The sequence below is a fragment of the Narcine bancroftii genome, chromosome 6 (assembly GCF_036971445.1).
Source record: "Narcine bancroftii isolate sNarBan1 chromosome 6, sNarBan1.hap1, whole genome shotgun sequence".
Lineage (NCBI taxonomy): Eukaryota > Metazoa > Chordata > Chondrichthyes > Torpediniformes > Narcinidae > Narcine > Narcine bancroftii.
In genome coordinates this window covers 63,493,631-63,509,668 of record NC_091474.1, presented here as the reverse complement: position 1 = coordinate 63,509,668, position 16,038 = coordinate 63,493,631, and the positions used below count along the sequence as shown (strand labels likewise).

At 39.5% G+C, this 16,038-nt stretch overlaps 1 protein-coding gene across 1 annotated transcript in view; it reads right to left on the bottom strand.

The window, feature by feature from the left end:
- Nucleotides 1-16,038, bottom strand: part of gpatch11 (G patch domain containing 11) — a 38,468-nt gene that overhangs the window by 14,982 nt on the left and 7,448 nt on the right. Inside the window, exons 3-4 of the mRNA XM_069885128.1 lie at nt 10,506-10,547; nt 8,943-9,063 (exon numbers count right to left, since the gene is read on the bottom strand). Coding sequence (XP_069741229.1) covers nt 8,943-9,063; nt 10,506-10,547 — 163 coding nt within the window. The remainder of the gene's footprint in view (nt 1-8,942; nt 9,064-10,505; nt 10,548-16,038) is intronic.

The following is a 16,038-nucleotide window of genomic DNA, read 5'->3' as shown; positions in this document are numbered from 1 at the left end:
TCAATTTGCCGTTTATTTCCATAAAATTACCTAATAGATATAGCTCCTGATCGCTTGTGAAGGCCACTCCTGTTATCCTGGTTAATTTTTCTGTGATTTCTTGCCAAAATGGCTTTACTTTTACGCACGACCACGTGGTATGTAGAAAAGTTCCTGTCTCAGTCCCACATCTGAAACATCTGAAATTTCGGCTTTTGATCTGTGTAACCCTTGTGGGGTAAGATATATTTGGTGTAAAACAAATTATTCCAAACCAGTCCATATCTTGCATGTATAATTGATGACACATTGTCCTTACACCAATCTGACCAGCTTCTTTCTGAAATCACCACACCCAAGTTCGACTCCCATCTTTCCCTTGACCTCTGCAACCCTGGTTTTGCACTTTTGCTCTGGAGAGCATAGTACATTTTTGTTATAAATTTGGATGTATTTCCTATCCAAACTATTCGTTCACTTTCACTAATTTCAAGAGGGGTCAACATTGGTTCCCATCTGTGTTTGGGCTTTAATTGATCAAAGGACATAAAAGTTCCTTCTTAATATATCTTATACCTTTGTCATACCACAAATTTAATATTCTATTGCCCATGTTCATAGGCAATAACACTGGTACTTTTATTGATACCCCTACTTTTTTTTCCCCATATACATTCATTAATTTCTTGCCACATTCTAATCATATATTAGAATGGGGTTATCCATCTTTTTCTTTCGTCATTTGAAACTCCATTTATAGATAAAGTCCTCTGCTTCCCCCTCTCCCATTCAGTACATTCCCATTTGAACCCAAGATGAGGGGTTGTCTTCAGTGAAGCTGTCCATGTTTCTTAAAAGTGGCAATACCTGCCTCAACCATTCCTCTGTCAGCCAGTTCCATCTACCCACCACCCTCTGTATAAAAAAAAAAGTTACCCCTCAAGTTCCTGTTAAATCCTTACCTCTTATCTATGACCACTTCCTCTCGATTCTCCGACTCTGGGCAAAAGACTGTGCATTCACCCAATCTATTCCTGTTATGATTTTGTTCACCTCAATATGATCACCCCCTCATCCTCCTGCGCTCCAGGGAATAAAGCCCCAGTCTGCTCATCCTCTTCATATAGCTCAGACTTCAAGTTCTGGCAACACCCTCATAAATCTCTGCACCTGCTCCAGCTTGACATCTCTCCTATTGCACGGTGACCAAAACTGAACACAATACTCCATACTTGGCCATACCAACTTGACCTCCCAACTTCTATGTCTGCAGACACTGTGATTGTAGTAAAAACACGCTCACCCAGTCTTTCAGTGTCCATAGGAGACAAAGATATATTGCCAATGTTTCGTGCCTGAACCCTTCTTCAAGGAAGAAGCAGAAAGAGCAAAAAGGAAATCTCAGAATACAAATAATCCTGCCCGGGGGAGGGGTCCAGACCAACAAAGGTGTTGATTGGATAAGGGGAGAGGTGAGAATTTATTATGTCTGTGTGAAAGGAGACAGGGAAAAGGGAGAGAGACAAAGTTGAGAGAAGGTGATGGGAAGAAGTTGGGGGCAGGTTTAATGAAAGCCAAAGAAGTCAATATTAATGCCACCTGGTTGGAGAATGCCCAGTCAGAAGATGAGGTGTTATTCTCCAATTTGCAGGTGGTCTCAGTTTGGCAGTGCATAAGTCCATGCATGGATAGACATGTCAGCAAGGGAATGGGATGAAGAATTGAAATGGGTGGCCACTTCTATAGTCTAGCCTTTAACTGATAAAGGCCAAAAGTCCTTTTATGGTACAACTATACTAATCATTAGTTAAGCCATACCTGGTACACTGCCTGAATTTCTCATCACCATACTACAGTAAGGATGTGATTGCACTGGATAGGGTGTAGAGGAGATTCACCAGGATGTTGCTGTCATTGAATGTTTCAATTATGAGGAAAGACAGAATAGGTTTATTTTATTTGGAGCAGAGGAGGCTGAGAAGGGATTGGTATGTGGGATACAAAATGGAAATAGAGCAAGATATTATTCCTCTTGGGAGCAATGGCTATAATCAAAGCGCAAAGGTTTAAGGCGAGGGTTAAGAGATTAGAAGGAGATACAAAGGTTAATTGAAATATGCAACGCACTGCGTCTTGACATTTAAGAAGTATTTTGATGAGTTCTTAAAATCTAACAGGTGAGTGCAGGGAAATGGGATTAATGATGTGTGATGCGAGTTTATTGTCATTTACAGAACATAAATACAATGCACAGATGCAGTGAAATTCTTACTTGCTATAGCCAAACACCAACTATGAAAGAATAATGGAAATTACCACAATGTGCAAGTTAGAAAATGAAATATATCCACCCATGGCCCATCCCTTCGCAAGCGAAGATGAACACGGTGCCTTGTAGCTTTTCAGCTTTAGGCGCCATGTGCCAGGGCAAGGACTTGGAGTCGAGTGCTCGAGTCCATGCATGGACAGACACATCAGCAAGGGAATATAAAAGGAAACATAAATAAATATTCACCGTTTCAGCAAGTGCAAGTACAACAGGTAGATCTTTTAGTGGTCCTGAACTAGTTTATGGTATGGGGAGCCTATAGCTGTTGGGAATAACTGCTTTGAATCCAGAGTTCTGTACCTTTTACCTGAAAGTAGTAGTGAAAAGAGATTGTGACCAGGGTGATAGGGGTCTTTTATGAAGCTGGCTGCCTTCTTAATGCAATATCTCAAACAGATGCTTTTAATGGACAGGATGTCAGAGTCCATGGACTTGGCTAGATTTGCCATTTTCTGGAGCCTTCTGCATGTCTGGGCACTTGAGTTTCCAAACCAGGCCACAATGTAGCTAGTATACAGATATGAGCCGCTTAACATCTGTTCGGGCAACGTTCGACTGCATATGCATCCATGGTCTCATAATTATTCAGTTATCGTGAGCAAGTCCGCAGCAATTTAGAAAAAGCAATCACTAGCTGTAGGAAATTGCGTACTGTGTACTCACATTGATCCCAATCCCCACTCTCTTCCCTCAGCCCCGTCAGTTCCCACACTGATCCCACTGCCCTGTCAGTCCTTATATTGATTCCACTGCCCCACTCTCTCCCCATAGCCATCAGTCCCTGCACTGATCGCATTGCACTGCTCTCCCCAAAGCCCCATGTCGGTCCCCACACTGATCCTTCCTTACAATAAAGTTTACAGGTGCACTACAGTATCCCATATAGCTTTGTTAAGTATATAATTATGGTGTTCGCATAACATCCACAACGCACATGGCCCAATTTCACAGAATGTATCGTGGATGTTAAGTGACACATACCGGTACTTTCCACACCATCCCTATAAAAGTTTAATAGAGTATATATACAATGACATTCCAAATCTTCTCAAGGTGGAGACATCGATGTGCTTTCTTCACAGTGGCTTTGATGTGCTAGTTCCCACCGCCATTCTGTTAAAGAAGATAGTCATGTGGTTCTCTCTGTCCCGACCTTCAAGTCCACAATGGTCTTGCGGATACTGAGAATAACATTTTGCCATCACACAACCAGATTCTTGATCTCCAACCTGTATCTGCTTCATCGTTTCCCATTATTCAGCCAGTAACAATGGCATTGTAATTGAATTCTTAGATTCCATGCGAGTCAAACTCGTGAGCCTGTTTCCATGCTAGTTGACCTAATGGCAAACCAAGCATTGAACACTACACGAGAATTGTTTAGCCAGATGAGACCATTGGGGTGGGATATAAATATCTCCAAGGTTAGGGATCCATGATGATTCAATGATCAGATTTAGACTTTGGATACACTAAAAGGTGGTTAGAGTGATCTTGCCTGATGGGAGTGGTGATGGTCAGCAATTACAGGAGTAAAACAAAGTTGCTGAATTAACTCTCAAGATCATAATGAATGAAATGGATTTTAAGAACTGGTAATATATGCAAAAGATTTAATGTTATAATTGTTGAACTAGATACAATGAATTTGCAAGTGTACTCTTGCAAATTTCTACAGGTATACTCTGGAGAGCATTCTGAATGGTTGCATCACTGTCTGGTATGGAGGTGCCAATACACAGGACAGGAAACGGCTGCAGAGGGTTGTGAACTCAGCCAGTGCCATCATGGGGATCAGTCTTCACTCCATTAAGAGGTGGTGACTCAAGAAGGCAGCATCATCAAGGACCTTCATTACCCAGGCCATGCCCTTTTCTCAATGCTGCCATCAGGAAGGAGGTATAGGAGAGAGAAGACGCACACCCGTTACCTCTTTGTTTGCACTAATGATTGTTTTTAAATATTGCATTGACGGAATTGTAATTTATTGCAATGTTGTACCTGTTGTGCACAACACTGGGACAGCAAAACAAAAATTTCATGAAGCACGTTCATGACAATAAACCTGATTCTGGACTGCAATCACTTAAACTGATTGGAATTGGTACAATAGATCCAATAGGTTATAATAGACAGAATAAGTACAGGCTAAGGCTAAGAATAAGGCTAGAGTCAAAGGACCAGGTTCTGGAATCTATAACATATAGACACACAAAAGACCGCAGATGCCAGAATCTGCAGAAAAATGCAGTCTGCTGGAAGAATTCAGTGGAGTGGGTCAAACTGCTTCTGTGGTGGAACCCCGAGAGTGCAGAAGGGAAATGTAAACAATGTAGGAGGGGTTGTACAGGGGCCAGTTGGGGATGACAGACAGAGGCTGTTGATTGGCAGGTGCCAGACAAAAGTAGAGAGGCAAAAGAAACAAAGGGCTCAGGTGGAAGAAGTCAGGCTATACATGGTGGAGGATGCGCCATTCATGGTGGAGTGAGGTGATCAATGTAGACAAAGGCTGCTAGTGCTTGAAGCTGGAAAGAGAAGGTGGAATAGTGGTATAATGAGAGACCAGATGGAACCAAATAGGGTGGGGTGGGGGAAGAAACTCACTGGGGAAAATGTGGGTGGAAGAAGATGGAATCAAAGATAGAGGGGGATCAGAATATGTGAGGGTCTGGGTGGGGATGGATGGGAAAGGCAAGAGCAAAAGTAGCAGGGAATTAAAGAGAGAATACTTATTACCTGGAATTGGAAAATCTTCATACCTTTGGGCTGTAGACTGTCTCGGTAAATATGAAATGTGGGTCTTCTAGTTTACATTGCAGCTCACTCTGGCATTAGAGAAAGCCAAGGATGGACCAATTGCTGTAGGAATGGGAAGGGGAGTTGAAATGGTAAACATCCGGGATGGCTATTACAGACAGAGTGCAGACACTCTACAAAAGTCCCCAAGTTTGTGCATGGTCTCTCCAATTTAGAGGAGGTCACACTGGGAACATTGAATGCAGTAGATGAGGATGGAGGTGGTGTAAGTGAATCCTTTGCCTCACAGGGAAGGATGGCGTAGGTTCCCAGATGGTGGTGGTTCCCAGATGGTGGTGAGGTAGGAGGTGTAACAGCAACTTTTGTACCTCCTGCATTTGCAGGCAAAAATATCAGGTCACAGAGGTGAGTAGGGAGGCATGAGTGGGAAGAGCATCAAAAAAAGAGCAAGCCCTATCAAAGGTGAAAAAGAGTGGGGAGGGATTGATGTAGCTGGCAGTGGGGTCTAGTGCAGCTGAATTGAATCTTTGAATTAGATTTTGTCGTGAACGTGTCATGAAATTTGTTGTTTTGCGGCAGTATTACAGGTGCAAACTTTGATATTAATTACACTTTTAAAATAAATAAATTAGTGCCAAAGAAGAGAATGTGAGGTAATGTCTGTGGTTCATTGTCTATTCAGAAATCTGATGGCAGAGGGGAGAAGCTGTTTTTGTACCGTTGGGTATTCATCTTCAGGCTCCTCTACCTCCTGGTAGCAGTAAAAAGAGAGCATGCCCAGGATGGCGAGGGTCCTCAGGTTAGAGGCTGCTTTCTTGAGACACCACTTCTTGTGGACGTTCTCAATGGCCAAGATCACAACCTTTTGTAATGCAAACTGTCAGAATGCTCTCCACTGTACACCTATAGCTGCTGGTGAGCTTTCTTTGTGATTGCATCAACATGGAGGCCCCAGGACAGATCATCAGAGATGTTGACACCCAAGAATTTTAAGTTCTTAGACACCCAAGAATTTTTAAGTTCTTAGACACCCAAGAATTTTAAGTTCTTAGACACCCAAGAATTTTAAGTTCTTAGACACCCAAGAATTTTAAGTTCTTAGACACCCAAGAATTTTAAGTTCTTAAGCCTTTCCACTTCTGACCCCTCAATGAAGACTGGTTTGTGTTCTCCTGATTTTCCCCTCCTGAAGTCCGCAATCAGTTCCTTAGATTTGCTAACGTTTGATTGCAAGGTTGTTGATGTGCATTTCCTCATTGACGTCTGTGTCTGAAGGCTAATCTACAGACCATCGGTGAGTCTGGTGGGTGGTGGTCTCTGACTGAATGTGTCTGGCTATGAGACTCTTAAGAGACTTAGGCAATTCCTGCTGATGGTGAATCTATCTGCCTTGCAGCAGGCAGAAAGAAATTTCATGTAATACTTGAATTTTGATTCTGCCATCGACCATGGTGTCATTGGCAAATTTGTAGATGGCTTTTGAATTGTGGCCAGCCATGCAGTCATGGTGTAGAGTGAGTAGAGCAGTGGGTTAAATACACATCCTTGAAGTGTGCCTGTGCTGATTGTTAGTGAGGGAGAGACAACGTTTCTGATTCACACTGACTATGGTCTTTCGACGAGGAAGTCAAGGATCTAGTTGCAGAGGCTCAGGTTTTGAAACTTCCTGACCAGTACCGAGATTTGATGGTGCTGAACGCTGGGCTGTAGTCAATGAAAAATAGCCTGATGTATGTGCTGTTCTCAAGGTGATCCAGGACTGAGTGGAGAGACAGGCAGAAATTACCAAGGATGATGAGCTGAATGTGGAGATTGGTGGACTGAAAGTTAGGACATGAGACACCCTGTGATCCCTCATTATGCCACTATGATCACCTTCTCATTAGATTCTAACACTAGCAGTGAAATGGCCAATGGCAGACTTAGAGAAGCAACACCTCACATGCTGTCTGGTCACCCACCAACCACATGTCATAAACATCTCAGCTGCAAATTGGAGGAACAACACCTCACATTCCATCTGGGCAACCTCCAACTGAATGGCATTAACATCGACTTCTCCTGTTTCCATTAGACTCTTCCCCCACCCCTACCTTTCCCTATGTCTCCTTTCCTCTTGCTCTGTCTCTCCCCCTTCCCGCTTTCTCCTTTACACAGAGCCACAAGCAACACCCCCTCACCCCCCCCCATCTATTCTCATCTTTCCTACCTTGTCCTCTTATTGTATTCAAGTAACACCTTTTGTCTGTTGGTCTGTACTCCTCCCCCTCCCATCCTTCCCTTTCCCTTTAACAAAGATATTTGTCTTTTTTTTAAATTCACACATTGAGGAAGGGCTCAGGCCTGAAATGTCAGCAATATATCCTTACCTCCTATGGATGCTGAATGACTGGCTGAGTTCCTCCAGCATTTCTATGTTTTTACAATCACAGCGTCTGCAGACTTACATATTTCACTTCAGGTACAAAATCAAAACCTGACCTTAACTCAATCAGATCATCCCCAGTGTAAGACATAATAGTCTTAATAATCTGGAACATTTTAATTCAATAGAAAGATGGGAACGAGATTTGGACACGATAATAGATCAACGTTTGGCAGAATTTGTGTAAAGATATGACAAATACTATTAATGTTCGATATAGATTACTTCATTATAATTTTTACATTATATATTTACTCCTCAGAAGTTGAATAGATGAAGATTGGATTTATCGGATGATTGTTTTAGATGTGGAACAGAAATTGGAACTTTTCACATTTTACGTGGTCTTGTCCAAAGGTTGACCCTTTTTAGGTTTCTATCAGTAAATTTCTACAACGGATAACGGGAGTGAATTTTCCTTTAAATCCTGATTTACTTCTGTTAGGAAATTTTGAAAGTGTTACTCCTAAACTATTGTTGTCAGATTCCCAATTAAAGTTTGTTAAGCTGGTCTTAGTATGAGCAAGGAAAAGGGTCACTTAACATGGAAATCTGATGTTTCATTAACAATAGGCAGATAGATGGCATGCTGATATTCAAAGCTGTATTCCATTAGAAAAAATTACATATCATTTAAGGGATAAATATTTTTTATTTTTGCAAATTTGAGGTCTGTATGGAAAAAAATATGAAATTAAAATTATGAATTTAATCGATTCCCCCCCCCCCCCTTGATCAGTGAAGTTTTCCCTAAAAATAGAATTACTTTGTTGTTTTTGAGACCTTTGAGTGACAACTGATGCAATCCAACTTAATTATTATTAACCATTTTGTAATGAAATATCTTATAGATTAGTTTTGGGATCAGATTAGCTGGGGGGGGGTTAACAGGGTTTTTTGTAGTTTGTTGCTTTTTTTAGTTATTAGATTTTAGTTTTTATAAGTAGATTTTCAACATAAATTTGTCAATATTCTATTATGTAACTATGTTATAATGTTTTTATTTTTGACACATGTTGAATAAATAAAATATTAAAGAAATGTAAACAAACTGCAATACAGAAATAAATATCCAATAATACATAATGTGCAAAGTAAAAGTCCTTAAAAAAATCTGGAACATGCCATTGATTATGGGCATTGTTAATTCTTTCCTTCCCTTTGAACAGCTATTAAAGTATTATAGAAGGGAAGGGTATGGAGTATTTTTTCTATTGTAGTTTCTTTCTATAGTACAATACAGAGCCCAGATACATTGTGCAGTCCTGAAATGAACAAAATAATTTGATCCAATCAGATTTGGTTGGGGTGGCCAGGGTCTTGTTCCCATAGGAATTTGTTGTAGTACAAGCTGACAATCTTGTTTATCCATCTAAAAACATTAGCGGTTACCTTGGATCAATATAATGCTTTGTATTAAATAAATATGAATCTTGTGGTCCTGTACTTTACCTATATTCACCAAAGGCAAGCTTCTCTGCTTGTCTTTTCACTTGTAACATTTGTTTTCGATGTTCCATTCTCTCCTCAGCTTTCCGTTTCTTGGCTTTCTCATGACCAATTCCACCACGTCCTTAAATGGTTTAAAAAAATTGTATTCCAGTCAGACATAAGCTCTGAAATGAAGGTTGCCAGCAACATTGCTGCTTTTGTGAACTAGCATGAAAGTAAATATTTCAAAGAACACTAAAACACAGTACAGACCCGTCGGCCCTCGATGTTGTGCCAATCCATATATTCCTTTAAAAAATACTAAACTCTCCCTTACAGGTAACCCTCTATTTCTTCCATCCACTCACCTGTCTAAGTCTCTCTTAAATACCTCTAATGCTTCAGCCTCCATTATGATCCCCTACAAGGCATCCACAACTCTCTCTGTAAAAAAAAACTCACTCCTGATGTCGCCCCTAAACTTCCCTCCCTTCACCTTGTACATATGTCCTCTGGTGTTTGGTATGATAATAAATTGAATCTTTAATTTTGATGCTGCTGACGACAGTGGGATAAAGGTGCTGGCTGTCCAACTTATCTATGCCTCTCTTAATCTTGTAGACCTCTCATCCTGCTTCACTCCAAAGTCTGAGCTCTGCTAATTCAACAAAAGTAAAAGGAAATGCAAGGCAATTGTGCAAAGCATAGATATATTTTTTGTGAGTCTATGCAGACTATTTACAGCAATGAACTGGTTGTTTTACAGACAAACAAGTTGAGTTTGTTTTTGTCAGATAATACATAAAAATTACTCAATTATGGTAACCACATCAATACAGTTTTGCAATAATTGCATCAAAAGCACAAAAGACTGACCAATTACTAAAATTGGATAGAATAAATTCATTTTGCCAGTCATAGGAGTGTACATCAAGACTTTTGAATTCAATATTATGGAAGTTTGTTTGTATGTAAGGGTGGGGGGGGGGGGGGGGGCGTCTATCAATCAGGTGTTTATAACCTGGGGATGGCCAGCAGTGATTATTCTTCCTGATCTTCAGTATCGGGAAAAATACTGAAAAATTGTATCGTTACCTTAAGCTTTAGTGTGGGTGGCAAATCTTTGACTACCTTGGACTTGATTTCTGTATGCCCACTACAGGTTTCCCTCCACTTTTAAATAACTGCTGAAAATCAGTCTTGATGACCATGTTTTTAATTGGGTTTCTTCTGCTTTCCTGGATCTGTATCTAGTTTCCTGCACATGACAAAGTACTTTTGGACACTTGCTTTAGTCAAATTCTGACATCACCTCACAAACCTGTTGTTCTCCAAGCCACAAGTTATTTTTGCTTAGAATTGTATCCTTTATCTTCAGTCTAAATCCTGGAACCTTTTACTCAACAAGACCACGAGAGAGGACAAGAATTGCAGCAGTTCAAGGTGGCTCACTGTCACCTTCTCAAGACCAATAAAAGTTGGGTAATAAATCAGACCCACTAACATTCCTCACATCCTTTTAAAAAAAATAAACAAAAATGGCAATCCATCCAAAACATTTACAAAAAACCGTTTTTAACTCACCTTTTTTGATGTGTAGTGGAATGGGTTCAATAATTCCTGTTCCTACAGAGACAAAGATAACAGACACTTTTGACTTTCTTTGTAAAATATTCTTTGAACTCTCTGCAACTGAGCTATTTTTTTCTTCCTAATTTTAAACCTAAACATGGATTGCATAATATGCAGAGTTCAAAATGTGCAGCCAAATAAATCGGGAACTTTATTCAGAGTGCCCAGAATATTGCATAAATACAAGCTAGGATTTAACATTAAGCTGCTGTCATAAATATTAACATAGTATACATTTGTGCATGTACTATTAGGTCTGTTTGTTTGTCTGTTCTCCATGCAAATCAATATGGAGCACTCTAGAAATGTCCAAAGAGGTTCAGTAGAGGTAACAATTGATGCTGAATGTCATGACCACATTGAATTTAACCTTTAATGTCATTTGAAGTTCAAGTGTTTTTTGACCAACTTGCACTGACTTACATGACTGTTTATTATAATTGTGGTAACATTTTATGCTGAATTTCATGACCACGTTGAATTTAACCTTTAACGTCATATGAAGTTCAAAAACAAATTAAATTTGCACCATGGACACCTCAATTAGTTACAGTAATGTGCATTAATATACATTCAGGAACCAAATCCAGTTCAATATGGGTCCAAAAAAGTGAAGGAACATTGGCAGAAGTTCTTCACAAGCCTGTAGATTTGGACAAAGGAGAAAGCAAGAGACAGAATCGGGATTTATTGTCAGGAACAAGCCATGAAATTCGGGTGATTTGCAGCAGCATCATTGTGCAAACATACATATTCTAACCACCTTACAACATTGTTATGTCAAATAAAATAATAATAATAATAGTGCATGAAAAGTAAGGCAGGGCCTTTGGTTCATTGATTATTGAGGAATCTGATGGCAGCGGGGAAGAAGCTGTCCTTGTGCCGCTGAGTGCTCGTCTTTCAGCTCCTGTACCTTTTCCCCAATGGTAGCAGAGTGAAGAGGGCATGGCCTGGGTGGTGGGGGTCTTTGAGGAGAGAGGCTGCTTTTTTACAATATCGTCTCATGTCGATGTCCTTCATGGAGTGAAGTCTGGTGCCTGTGATGTCACAGGCTGTTAACAACCCTCGAGTTTATTCTTGTCCTGAGAGTTGCTGTCTCCATATCAGACAGTGATGCAATCAGCCAGAATGCTCTCCACGGTAGACCTGTAAAAGTTTACTAGAGTCTTATGTGACATATTGGACTTCCCCAGACACCTCACAAAGTATAACCACTGGCGAGCTGCCTTGTGATTGCATCAATGTGGAGGCTCCAGGACAGATCCTTGGAGATGCTGACACCCAGGAATTTGAAGTTTTTGATTCCTGCCATGACTGAGCCCTTGATGAGGACTGGATCATGTTCTCCTGACTTCCTCCTGAAGTCCACAATCATCTCCTTGGTTTTGCTGACATTGAGTGCAAGGTTGTTGTCGTTACACCATTCAACGAGCTGATCTCTTCCTCCTGTACACTTCCTCATTGCCATTTGTGATCCTGCCGACAATTGTGGTGTCATCAGCAAACTTGTAGATGGCATTGGAATTGTGCCTGGCCGCACAGTCGTGGGTGTATAACAAGTAGAGCAGTGGGCAAAGCACGCATCCTTGGGGTGCACCCATGTTGATGATCAGTGAGGAGATGTTTCCAATTCATACTGATTGTATCTTCCAATGAGAAACTCAAGGGTTCAGTTGCAGAGTGGGGTACAGTAGCCTAGAGTTTGTAGCTTCTTGACCAGTAAATAATGGTATTGAAGGCCGAGCTGTAGTCGATGAAGAGCAGTCGCATGTATGAATTGCTGTTTGAGGTGATCCAGAGCTGAGTGGAGAACCAGCGATATTGCATTTGCTGTGGAGCAATTGTGACAATAGGTGAATTGCAGCAGGTCCATTATGTTTACTTAAGTACGTGTTGATTCTCCCTCTCGAAGCATTTCATCATAGTAGAAGTTAGTGCAACTGGGCGGTAGTCGTTGAGACAGCCCATGCTACTCTTCTTGGGAAGAGATGATTGATGCTCTTTTAAAGCTGGTGGGAACCTCTGACTGCCACAATGAGAAGTTGAAAATGACAACAGAGGAACATCAGTCTCGCCTCACTGTTGATGCTTCTAGACAGGCAAGGAGCAGGAAACAGAACAGCAGCAATACGTCCGTCTCAGTGATCAGGCCTCCAGACAGGCAAGGAGCAGGCAGCAGGAAACAGAACAGCAGCAATACGTCCGTCTCAGTGCTCAGGCCTCCAGACAGGCAAGGAGCAGGCAGCAGGAAACAGAACAGCAGCAATACGTCCGTCTTAGCGCTCAGTCCTCCAGACAGGCAAGGAGCAGGCAGCAGGAAACAGAACAGCAGCAATACGTCCGTCTCGGTGCTCAGGCCTCCAGACAGGCAAGCAGTGGCAAACCGAACAGCAACAGCAGGCCTGCTCAGCCTCCACATATGTACAAATAAAAATTAAATTACCATGAATTTTTTTGGGCATTTTGTTTCAGCCACGTAGTCAACAATTGAGTGTTATTTCCCAGGCAACGCTGGATATCCTGCTAGTAAACAATATGGAGCATAAATCCAAGCACGTATAATCTGATAATGAAAGGACTGATTGAGTCCTACAAAATTTTTTATATAGTGCCATGATTCAAGATTTCAAGGAATGAGATTCTGATAGGCATAGAAGCAGAAAATACTGAAGTATTGAAAGGACAGGACAGCACCCATTGAAAAAACAGATGTTAATGTTGTGGTGTGGAGTTTATGTTAAATTCATTCATGGAATTCTGCTGGTGAAGTCTGCTTTGATTCCCATCTCTTCATGCCCCCTGAACCAAGTAGCTTGTTAAATCATTCAGTGAAGGCAAACATTAATGACAAAATTCACTATTGTCTTTAATCAATTAACAAAAAATGAAGATCAAGATCTCAGAAGTGACATAAAACTCAGTCCACTGAAATGCTCCTACATGCTTCTAAGGCTTGGACTACTTGCACCAGACATCTCAAGACTATGGAAACATTCACTGTTACAATCTTGTCAAAATGCTGCAGACTCTTTGGAAATACAAGTTTAATAATATCAGTATCCTCTCCAAGGATCCAAGCATCGCTGTCCTCATTACTCTGAATCGCCCGGTTCAGTTGATTGTACGCTCAGAGATGGGGTCTAGTATTAAGTGCTTCAGTCTCAGTTTCATAATGACAAGATTACCAGGCAGAAAAGATTTAAGGTTGTGTTCAAAACTTTCTCAAACTGCAATATCCTTGCTGCCTCCGAGAACCTCTGACCCACAACAGCCAAAGAGGAGAAGGGGGGGTTTCAGGATGGTACCAAGAACCTCCAGTCCATGCATCAGGAGCACGCAGGAGCCCAGTGTGAATTGTGAAAGGAATCCACCACCTCAAAAGCTACCCACTTTCCCCCTTAGCCACTTTGCACCCCATCTGAGATTCCCACATTGGCTCGGCAGTCGCTTGACATCCCAGTAAACCACCGTGGAAGCAGGTCATCCTCAATTTTGAGGATCTGGCTCAGGCAAAAATAATCACTGCAGAGAGCAGTTCAGAATTATTTCTGAGGGTCTTATGGACAAAATATTAGGGTTAGGAAACTAGTGAAGCAGATGCATCTTTTTTTAAAAACTTTATTTATTCGTTCAAAAAACAAATAATATGACATATACAGCAATTAAACATGAACTTTTTTTTAATATATATAAAAAATCCCCCCCTTCAGCTGACTCTCCTAAGGAGAGCCATAAAAAAAAATTAAAAAAGTTAAATATACATATTAAAATCTAAGCAATATAAATTGAAATGTAAATTTCTGAGTACAACAGCCACTTATTATTTAAAAAATTATAATTATCATGCAAAATATGTAATTTTTCCATTATTAAACAATATTTCATCTCATTATGCTAACTATTAATATCAATCATATTTGTATCTTTCCATGTACTAGCAATACATTTTTTTCGCTATGGATAAAGCTAAATATACAAAAGCAACCTGAAACTTATCTAATCCCAAGCCTTTCAGAGGTTGCAAACTACCCAATAAAAATACTGTTGGATCTAAAACTATTTAAATCTTATACAGATATTCTAAAAACGATTGAATTTTCTTCCAAAAAGATTGTATATGTATACATGACCAAACAGCATGAAAAAAAGTTCCAACCATATCACCACATCTAAAACACAGATCTGATTCATTAAAATCATATTTTAAAAAAAAATTCAGGTGTCAAATATAATTGATGTAAAAAATTGTAATGAATCATTGCATAACGTGCATTTATCAATCTAGTTACACTATCATAACAAATATCTAACCAATCCTCTTCTGAAAAAGTAAAACCAATATCCGCTTCCCATTTAATTTTAGATCTATCCCAACCCTTTTTATACATACCACCCTGTCATATTTGATACATAAATGAAATATAACCCTTCTCTGGTACCTTCATAAGAGGAGTCTCACATTTAGTCATTTTAGGTAAAAATCATATCTCTACCAAACATACATTTTACCAAAGATCGAATTTGACAATAAAGAAATAGAATTCTTATCAATACCAAAATCTTCCCTCATCTGATTAAAAGATAAAAACTTACCCTCTTTAAAACAGTCTCCCAAATTTTTCACACCTTTAAATCTCCAATGCAATACTCTTTGATTATGTATTGAATAATAAATAAGTTGATTATTATTTAACGGAATCAAAGTCAATAATTTACCCCTAGAACCTATCATTTTATTCTTCTTTATCCATAACTTCATTAAATGTTTTAGTATAGGTACATTATATTGTTGTAACAAATTCATATTCTACCTAAACAAAAATTGATGCATTTCAAATTCAGAAATACTTGCCATCTCAATTTTAGTCCAACTAGGAGGCTGTACCAAATCCATCAATGAACTAATAAATTTAAGTTGGGCTGCCTCATAATAATTTTGAAAATGTGGTAAACTTAATCCCCCCAACTCATATTTCCAAGTTAATTTATTCAAAGCTACTCTCGAAAATTTACCCCTCCATAAAAACTCCCTAACCATTTTATTTAAATCTCGAAAAAAAATTATCAAGTAAATACGGAATAGATTGAAACAAATATTGTATACGCAGAAAGATATTCATCTTAATTGTATTTATCCTTCCCATTAAATTAATAGGTAAATCTTTCCATTTAATCAAATAAGTTTTAATTTTTTTCATTAATAGAGCATAATTTAATTTATATGAAGATTGATAATTAACATTCAAAATTATACCCAGATATTTAATTTGACCAGACCACTTCAAATTAATAATATTCTTATAAACTGAATAATCTCCTTCACTTACCGGTAATATTTCACTTTTTCCCCCAATTAATTTTATATCCAGAAAGACATCCATATTGTATTGTTCATTCCTTCAAATGCAAAAGTGACTGAGCTGGATTTGTTAAATACACCAATACGTCATCAGCAAATAAATTAATTTTATACTCCTCATCT